This window comes from Labrus mixtus, chromosome 20 (genome assembly GCF_963584025.1).
Source record: "Labrus mixtus chromosome 20, fLabMix1.1, whole genome shotgun sequence".
NCBI classification, from domain to species: domain Eukaryota; kingdom Metazoa; phylum Chordata; class Actinopteri; order Labriformes; family Labridae; genus Labrus; species Labrus mixtus.
Window position 1 is genome coordinate 24,232,335 of NC_083631.1, and position 10,000 is coordinate 24,242,334.

A 10,000-nucleotide genomic window follows, 5' to 3' on the forward strand; every position below is an offset into this window, starting at 1 on the left:
TAAACATGAATGAAGACTTTTTTGTGCTCTGGTGCCCCCCCCCCCCCCCCCCCCCCCCCGACTCCACCACTGTCTGTTTGAAACTGTGTCTCTGGGACTCAAACCGTTTGAACTGATAATCAGACTGTGAGCTGCTGATGTTGTTGTCGGTAAATCACGGGTTCTCTTCGCGTCATCGTGACGCAACGTGGTGACGTAACGTGATGACGTAACACAGGCAACCCCGTCCGGCTGACTGTCAGACTTTTTTCAGCCAGAAGAGCAACAAGACGTCTCCTAAACATGGCTCTAAACCGGAATCACTCGCAAAACGGCGGCGTTTTGATAAATAACGGAGAAAGGTACGTTCCTAATAAAACATATATGAAGTTAATTTAACGAATGAGGTCGCTGTCGTCTCTTTTTATGGGCTGTTTACTCTCAACTCTCCGGTGCGTAGTCAACGGGATGCTAACAAACAGCTAGCCTCCCTAGCTAGCAGCTAGCACGTCTGTGCCATTTTGAAACGACATCAGGGCAAACAAATGTCTGTTTTTGGGTTATTTATGACTTAATTTGACTCTTTAGGAGTCATGTATTGAAAGATGATTTACTGGAAGCGTCGTTTAGCTGTCAAATCAGGAAGTAGCGGAAGTAGCAATCGTTTGTGTTGACATGTTGTGGAAACAGAAATGTCAGCCAGTGTTGAAAGTCTGTGAGAAACATGTTAGCTCAACACAGGTGCTGCTTGTCAACAGGTAACTGCTTTGGGCCCCGGGCCAGTAGGGGGGCCTCGAGGGCTGTCACACTTTACACCACAGAATTGTCTCAAAATGTGGATATTTTCCAATGACTGTAGTGAACCTCCCTGAGGGGCCCCATCAGCACTCACTCTCTTTGCCCTGCTAAGCACAGCATGCATTGTTGTTTTGAAAAACAAAGATTAAAGAAGGAGTAACGCTGGCTGGAGGGCCCCACTGTTCATTTTGGTTCATTATAAAATGTGTCAGCTGGGACGTCACTTCAATATAATATCACACCGGTTTACATCCGGGTCGCACAGCTGAAGTAAACATAAAATATAAACAAACTTATTTACATTGACTTCTGGTAGCTCTGAGCTGAGGGAGGCAGGTAAACAAACTACAGGGTGATGATGGTGGGGGGGCAGTAGCTCAGTCTGGAGGGACCTGGGTAAGGAACCGGCTCAAGTCCCCCGTGTGGACCAAGTCTGGAAACGGGTCTGGTATCTGAAGAAGCCGAGGCTTCCCTGAGGGTTAGGGTAACCCTAGATCAGGGGTGGGCAACTGGCGGCCCAGGGGCCACATGCGGCCCTCGTCAACCCTCAATGTGGCCCTCAGGTCAATTTTTATATATCAAAACATGACAAAATCTGCCATGAAATCATGAAAACCAGAAATATTTCCATAATAATATTTGATCACTGGTATATGTTGAGTTAAATTTGAGACATAATCGACTGTTATCGTTTTTGTATCGTACTATTTGGCCCCCTGGCAGTCAGAATTAAATGAATGTGGCCCTTGCTGTGACCAAAGTTGCCCATCCCTGCCCTAGATCTTTTATTTTGTATCTAGCAGGTGATTTTGTTTCTTGTCTTTCAGCGTTGTAAGGGACTGTAAGAATGTGGAGCTGTCGTTCAGCGATGTTTCCTGTAAGACAGACCTCCTGAAAGGGACCAAGAAGGGCACCGTGTACCTGACACCATACAGGGTAACGTCATGTTAAACTCACCATGGCGGCTGTCGTCTGGGTTGCACAGTTGGCAGCGTTCAGACTCTGCATTCATCAGCGCTCTGTGTTGTAACTCTTCCTTTCGTCCTCTGGCTCAGATGGTGTTTGTGTCCAGTAACATTAAGGACTGCATGGGGTCGGCCATGTTCCCGTACTATCTGATGAAGGGCTGCAGCATCGAGCAGCCGGTCTTTGCAGCTAACTTCATTAAAGGGACGGTGTCGGCCGAGCCTGGCGGTAGGTGACCTCGACCTCACGATTTGACTGGTTAAGATATTGGATGTGATTGTTAATTTATTTGTGTTGTTTCGCTCCCCCGTCAGGTGGCTGGGAGGGTCAGGCCCATTTCAAAATGTCGTTCCCAAGCGGAGGCGCCATCGAGCTCGGGCAGCATCTCTTCAAACTGGCCACAAACGGTTTGTGCGCTTTTTAATAAAACATCTTATAAAGAACTAAAGATGTAAATAAAACACTCACACATTCATAACCCTGAAAAGTTAAACGTTGTTTTTCTGTTTCAGCTTCTCGTGCTCCCCCGGCCCAGAACGGCGCCTCCTCTTTCGGGTACCCATCTCCTGGAATGATGAACGGCTACGGCCCGCCTTCTCAAGCTCCTCCCGCCTATCCTTTCCCCCCTCCTCCTCAGCAGAATGGATTCTACCAAGGCCCTCCCCCGGCGCCAACCAACATGGGCTACCCCTCTCCAACACCTGCTGCAGGTAACGTTCAGATGTTTGAAGTTTTGACAGTCGTGTGTCAGATTCTACTGAAGGAGGCGACGGAAAAAGAAGTGTATGATCATGTTCAGTTAGGGCGGTTTCACGTTAGGCACGACTGCTCCCCTCTCCCCCCTGCCTCTCCCCTCTCCCCCGCTGGTCTGCGTTCAAATTAGGAACGTCCGTGCCCGAGGACACTTTGCATATGTACTCAGTCCGATGCAGCAGGTGGCAGTATGCACACAAATCCATCAAGAAGCAGAAAGAAGAAGTAACCATGGCAACCACTCACAGGCTCAGTGCAAACTGTGGATGATTCTTTCACTTTCACCCTTGGTAATATACCTGGAAATACCCGTAATATTTGAGTCTGATCTGCATGTTTGAACGCAAACAGACAAACTTCTCGCTCCGACTTTTCCTGGATTTTTTCCTTTTTCCTTTTTCATTTAAAATATTTATTGCAGCAGCAGACGATCGTTTGTGTTTGGTGTCTAGGCTCCGACCTCATCGCTCCTCACAGTTTTGATTTAACCGTCAGAAATCTGAGGAGTGATGGGATGATATCTTAAACCCTGTCCAGTCAGAGCCTACAGGCGGATGCTGGTGTGGAGGTGGGGCTGAGCGAGACTGCAGAGCTGGTGATGAAGGAGCAGAGAGGGAGAGAGATCTTGCAGCTTAGAGCGCTAATTGGAAGGAGGTGTTTGTAAGGTGATAGTTGAGAATGACGCACGTCAGGTGTGAAATCAGTGCAGCTCGAGTCGGCTGTCTGCACCAGGCGGAGGCGTCTCCTCGTTCATTTCACCTTTATTTATCCAGGTGAGTCACACTGAGACCAGAGAGCTCTTTATTAAGGGAGACCTGAGCAAGAAGAGCAGCAACACAGATTCAACAACACAAACACTCAAAGTCTGGTCAAAGTTTGGATTCAGGACTCCCCTCCCCTCCTCTCCTCTCCTCTCCTCTCTCCTCCCCTCCCCTCCCCTCCTCCCCTCCCCTCTCCTCTCCTCCCCTCTCCTCCTCTCCTCTCCTCTCCTCTCTCCTCCCCTCCCCTCCTCCCCTCCCCTCTCCTCTCCTCTCCTCTCTCCTCCTCCCCTCCCCTCTCCTCTCCTCCCCTCCCCTCCTCTCCTCTCCTCTCCTCTCTCCTCCCCTCCCCTCCTCCCCTCCCCTCTCCTCTCCTCTCCTCCCCTCCCCTCTCCTCCCCTCCCCTCCCCTCCCCTCTCCTCCTCTCCTCTCCTCTCCTCCCCTCCCCTCCCCTCTCCTCCTCTCCTCTCCTCTCTCCCCTCCCCTCCCCTCCCCTCCCCTCCTCTCCTCTCCTCTCCTCTCCTCTCCTCTCCTCTCTCCTCCCCTCCCCTCCTCCCCTCCCCTCTCCTCCTCTCCTCTCCTCCCCTCCCCTCTCCCCTCCTCCCCTCCCCTCTCCTCTCCCCTCCTCTCCTCTCCCCTCCTCCCCTCCCCTCTCCTCTCCTCTCCTCTCCTCCTCTCTACTCTCCTCTCCTCCCCTCCCCTCCCCTCCTCCCCTCCCCTCTCCTCTCCTCCCCTCCCCTCCCCTCCTCCCCTCCCCTCCTCCCCTCCTCTCTCCTCTCCTCCCCTCCTCCCCTCCCCTCTCCTCTCCTCTCCTCTCCTCGCTGTGAGGGAAATGTGTGAATAACAACTCAGGATGATTTCAGGGGCAGGCTGTGATAAACTTTCAGCGTGAAAATGTCTCTTGAAGGTGATAATTTATCTGTTTTTTTGTGTTTGAAATAAACTGAATCTGTATTTTTTCTCTTTGCTGCAGGGATGTATCCAGCTGGTTTTGACTACATGGCCCCTCCTCCCCCGTACCCTGGACCGCCCCAAAATTGGGCTGCACCCCCTCAGAGCTGGGCAGCCACAGCCCCCCCACCACCTCCAGGTCTGTCTCTCTCTCTCTCTCTCTCTTTAGTTTCTCCTCCCCGTGTGCACGCTCTGTGTCACCGCACACGTCAGATCTGATCCATCTGCCTCAAAGTGAGTCACTTTCAATCATGCAACCAAAAAAAGGGGATGCTGATGTGTCATCGGCTAAACATCAAAATTACAAAGGATAAACAAATCCCCCCCCCGCACTCTCCGCTCATATTCTCGTTTGTAGCACCTTGTGGGTTCTTCATCGTCTCGCTCTGCACTCGGGGTGAGCTCGGTGCACGGAGGAGCTGAACTGTCACTTCGGCACATCTCAGTTTGAAGAGAAGCCGAAGGAGGACGTTCTCCTCCGTGCGTCCTCGGGGTGCGCCGGGACATTTCTCTCTCTCTCTCTCTCTCTCTCTCTCTCTCTCTCTGTTAGATTCCCGGAGCCGTCAGATGTTGTGTTTGGTTTGACTGACAGCGAGCTCCGTGCATCACTACTCTTTACAATTTTAGGAGCTGCAGCATCTGTTTCTAAATGTGTTGATCATTAATTTCTCTCTCTCTCTCTCGCTCTCTCTCTCTCTCTCTCTCTCTCTCTCTCACTCCCACTTCAGGTAACTCCAAGGCGGCTGAAGCAGCAGGCAGTGCATACTACAACCCGAACAATCCTCACAACGTCTACATGCCCACGGTACACTGCTGTGCTTTTTGTCCCGCCCCCGACCCCAGTCTATGGAGCAGGGTCGACACGATAACAGATTTTAAATCTTAGATATTAATCGAGTAAAAATGACATGATGTCAGTACCCGTTTGGTAAATAGAAAAATGTGCAGATTTGTCTTTCTGAGGATGATTTGTTGTTCTTCCCGTTTTGACTTAAAGCGATGGAACATACGATCAGGAGTCTGTATGTTGCGTTTTATTCTATTTATGCAGCACTGACGGGAAATATTACTGAACCTTGTCAGTCCACGCTGTCTAAAAGGGGGAGGAGTTAACAGCACCATGTGTGTCTGATGATGTGCAGTTGCAGCCAGAGACCTTCAGTGGGCGCCAAAGAACACCATATCGATCTTTAAAAACAGGAGAATGTTTCATTTAAACAACATTGATGTATCAACGCTGCTACAGGAAGTGACCTGATGATTGTTTTTCTTTGTTCCTACTCAGGAGCGGCCTCCACCATACGCTCCTTTTCCAGACTCTCCTGAGAAGAAGAACAACTGAGGCTCCAACTCGCCCACTTCAATAACACTCACTCTCTCTCTCTCTCTCTCTCTCTCCCCCCCCCCCCCCCCCCAGTCTCTTAACTTTATCCTGAAGAAAGACATAACGTTGACTGAAGGATTCAGACTGAAGAAGCTCACAGAAAGATGATTCACAAATATTAAAAAGAGTATTTTGGACACCGGGGCGATCAAATCCTTCAAACACTCTTCTCCTCTTTCACTCGAGCTCGTGCAGTCGATCATATGAACCCTCCTTCAGTTGTTGCTTTCATTTCAATCTGTGGGATTTCTTGCAGGAGGGCGAGGACACTTTGAGGGTCTGAGAGCAGGAGGCATTATGGGGAATGTATTTTCTAAGAGATTTAGCGACAGAACTTTCGGAGAATATCTCGACGACAGTATTTCTGCAGTTCTTTCAGTTTGCTTTGATTGTTTCTTTTCCGTCTTCTGAGTTTGAATAGGAATATAGCCGACTGATTCTTAGACTACAGAAACCTCATGTTTGATCAACACGATGTTATAACACATCCCTTCTTTTCATTCTTAGAGTGTGTTTCTTTCATAATTTAAAGAGAAAGAGTTTTTAGAAAGAGGATCTGAAAGACGTCTTCGATAACAAATCGGTGTGTGCAATATGTCACCCCACCGCCCCCGCCCCCCCCCCCCGCCCCCCAGAAGGTTAAAGGGCAGAGGTCGACCTTGTCCGCCTGAAAGCCGGGCTGAAACCAGTCCACCACTGGTCGATAATTACTCCAGTGTGAGGTTTCAGGAGCCCCCCCCCCCCTCCAAAAAAATAAATGTTTATTCCTGATTGGAGAAGACGGGAGGGCGGTGACAGGACGAGTGACTCGAGGCTGTCAACATGTTTCGATACTTTTCCATTCCACGTTTTTTTTTTTTTTTTAAACGTCAAAATCTTCAATATCGTTCCGATGGAAAGTCTTCAGATCGCTGAGCGGAAGCCCCGCCTCCAAATTCAGACTGAAGAAGTTCTCCTGCAACTTTTGCTGACTTAAGAACGAGAGAAATTACCAAATTAATGTTGGGTGTCTTGGACTTCTACCATCGTTGCCGTGGTAACAAAATGATTATTTTTTGTTTAACTGGAATCCAATGGAAGTTTGCACATCCAAATATCTCATGAAGTAGGAGCGTAAGGACATCAAACTATCCCATCGAGAAGAAGAAATCCTGCACACAACTCCCGCTCGCCATCACCAACTCAAAACGTCTCGGGCCGTCCAAACCCCCGCCAGAAGACAGCATAGTCAGCCGGGGTTAGGAGGGGGCGAGACGTTGGAGAGGGAGTGGTGTGCGTGGTTTTTCTCCTTGGATGTGGAAGTTGAAATGTTTGACATGTTGACAGCCTGAGTGTCGCTCCTCTGTGTGTGCGTCAGTTCAAATGTTCTGAAGGACGAGTCGGTTTGGGTTGAAGTTTTAATCAAATGTCTGTATTTTTAATTTTCTCTATTTCATTTCTGATTCCTCTTTTGTGAATTTTGTCTTTCAATTAAAAACCGAATAAATGAGTTTCTTTGTTGAACCTTTTTTTTGTCTTTGACATTTTTGGTATTTTAAATATTTGAGACTAAAGACCCGTTTCCACCCAGCGGTCCGGTTCAGTTTGGTTCAGTACCCATTGATTGGCATTTCCACCGTCAAAAGTTGTACCAAAATAAGGGATCTGTGTATGTGACTTCCTGTTCTTCTGCAGCCAGTCTCTAGTGGACACTCAAGGAACTGCAGGATTTTTACACTTCAGCATCGACTTTTTTTTTCTTTTCTTTTTTTTACAAACACTGGCTTTTTTATTTATTTTGATGAACAAAACTTACAAATTCAAATCTAGATTTAAAATGTTTGACCACATTGGGAGATATATGAAAAATACTTAACGAGTTAAGACACATTTATTTGAGTTACATTTTAAATTTTCTTTTTCTTTTAAATTGTCAGCATCGACTTTTTAAACCTGGAGGTCGCTGCTTGTTTAGAAGCGTCAACTGAAAGATTTCAAACTGATATTTTCTAATAGTTTAGATTAAATGTGATGACTAATTGTGCTGATCATTTTTACCGTGAACAGGAAGTCATTGAATTGACTTCCCCCCCCTCTGAAGGTTCCTCTGGTTTTTATTTTACATAACAGGACTCGTCCGGTCAGAATGAAAAACAGCAGACGGCCACAGTGACTCACAGTGTTTCTGAATCATATATTTATTATGTTATGAAACACTATCAAAGCTGAATTCAACACAAAGTCACACTGTACAAGAAGCTGCCTCCACAGTCTGTGTTTTTATTATCATGCACTAACACAGGAAACGGTCACGACACACACACACACCGACGACGTGTAGACACAAAGGTCACGACATTGAAAGCGAGATCGTCTCAAAGCACGGCGCTCCACCTTCTCATCGACAAAGAGGAGTCTCTACTTTATGGCTCGACTCCTGTTGGTCTTCACTGCTGATCCAGTCAAACTTATTTCTCGTCTTTAACGACCTTGTTGCAGATGATTGATGACTCGCTGAGTTACTGAGGATCTCTTTGCTCTGCTTGGATGATGCTGCTGCTGCTGCACTCAGAGGAGCTACTGTTTGAATGTGACGAGCGGGGCCCGGGGTGTTTAAAAAGTTTAATCTTAAAAAAAAAATCCAGATCCAGTAATCCACTTCTTTACTATGCAGGATCAGGTAATCCAGCTCACTTTCACCCTGTTTGTTCAAAGAAAAACTGGATAAAATCCCCCCTGATCCACGTACAGAGTTTTCAAGATTTACCAAATCCTGTTGAGTTCACACTAAATACTTTGTCCACAGGGGGCGCCAAAATCCACACAGCTTTTTGTTAATTAGATATTTAAAGGAGCAGTATGTAACTCTGCCCCCTAGTGTTTAAAATTGGTACTGCAGTCTAAATTCTAAACATCATAGAGAGCTGTCTCCCCCCCCCTCCTCTCTAGAGTCCATGCTCACTCAGGTCACCATGTGGTGGACTCTGAAGCTTCAGTGTTTATCCAGCTCTGCATGGGTCTGTAAACCTTTCTGTGTTCTAACCTCTCTCCATTTTTCAAAAGCATCTCCAATATTGATCCTAGTTTGAGCACGTTTCTGCTCGTGGAGCTTATTAGAAACATGCAGAGGCTTTTTAGGTCGGGTACAATCACTTCTATCTGAACCACTTCTCTTGCCTGCTTCCATCGCTGCAACACCTGTTGACCTGATAACTGCTCTCATATCTGACAAACCGAGGGGCGTCCAAAACGGCCGTGTTTGGGTTTCTTCAAACCGGGCCCTGGATTTGGTAATCTTGAAAAGTCTGTGATCTGATCCAGCTCGTCTTTGATAAAAAGGGGGACAAAGAGATCTGGATTAGCTGATCCAGATTAAACTTCTTTTAAACAACCGGGCCCTGGTGATCAGATGGGCAAAGGCATCATGGGTAATCTGTACCTCACCATATTGCTGTTAGAGCTAAAGGACTGTCGGAGTAGTGAGGGGGGGTCGTTCAGGTGAAAGGTTTTCATGATGAGATCTGATTGGACGCCTCCTACGGCTCCTCCTGTAGAAACCACACCTCGTTGCGGCGTCCGTAAGGCTTGAGCGGCGGGTCGTAGCTGCAGCAGAAGTACTGTTTGCGCTGGAAGGGCGCCGTCTCGCCCAGCGTGCGCGTTAAGCGTAACGCCTCCGCTCTGTACTCGCTCTCTCCGGCGAAGCCTCCGAACTGCCTGAGAACCAAACAAACAGACAAAAGCTGAATTCAGTCTGATGATGAAAGCGTTTGTTTAAAAAAGAGAGAGGACGCATCGCTGCACATTCTGTCTCGCTAACATGAACCGAGAGCCGCAGGAAACACGTGCACGCTGATATTTAAACAAAGAGGTCGAGCGAACCCGCCTGAGGAGCCGCTCGACCGCCACGCGCCCCCAGGAGACCGAACAGAATAACCTCCAAAAATAGAAAAAGCTGCTTTTTGCATTCAGGTCAGCAAAATAATAACAAACAAACCAGGAGTCATCACGCCATGAAACGCTCTCTAAACGCCACTCCTGCTCCCCGTGGAAACGCACAACCTGAAACGCTTCAGAGGGAAACCTACAGGGCGTAGACGGTCATGCCGGGCCGCTCCTCGATCCTGATGGCGGTGTCGGTGGGGGTCGGGGGGCCCTGCTGGTAGGTGGAGGGTATGCGGATGCCGACCATCAGGCGGCGAGACAGAACGCCGTCGTTGCGGGGGTACACGGTGATGATGATGGGAGCGGCCGTGCCCATGGCCTCACCTGCAGAAGACGACATGAAAAGATGTTAATATTAACCTGCGTCTGAGAGGCGGAGCTTCAATGTTGCTCCTTTAAAAATAGAAAGTACACGATGGTTCTGCTCGGAGGCTCACATGGCAGATTGAACTTACAGTCGCCTCAGGTCGGGGTTTTTTTTTTCCAGAGA

General features: G+C 48.2%; 2 protein-coding genes across 2 annotated transcripts in view; one reads left to right on the forward strand and one right to left on the reverse strand.

The window, feature by feature from the left end:
• The first annotated feature begins 182 nt into the window (after positions 1-182).
• wbp2nl (WBP2 N-terminal like) lies at positions 183-6,200 on the forward strand. The gene is made up of 8 exons (XM_061027215.1): positions 183-341; positions 1,605-1,713; positions 1,833-1,971; positions 2,058-2,150; positions 2,256-2,453; positions 4,228-4,344; positions 4,934-5,010; positions 5,491-6,200. Exons 1-8 carry the CDS (start codon positions 283-285, stop codon positions 5,545-5,547), a joined length of 849 nt encoding a protein of 282 aa, XP_060883198.1. The 5' UTR covers positions 183-282; the 3' UTR covers positions 5,548-6,200.
• A 2,266-nt stretch (positions 6,201-8,466) lies between these two features.
• LOC132954616 (heme-binding protein 1-like) overlaps positions 8,467-10,000 on the reverse strand; it is a 7,715-nt gene continuing 6,181 nt past the window's right edge. Inside the window, exons 3-4 of the mRNA XM_061027223.1 lie at positions 9,654-9,834; positions 8,467-9,282 (exon numbers count right to left, since the gene is read on the reverse strand). Coding sequence (XP_060883206.1) covers positions 9,105-9,282; positions 9,654-9,834 — 359 coding nt within the window. The 3' untranslated portion in view covers positions 8,467-9,104. The remainder of the gene's footprint in view (positions 9,283-9,653; positions 9,835-10,000) is intronic.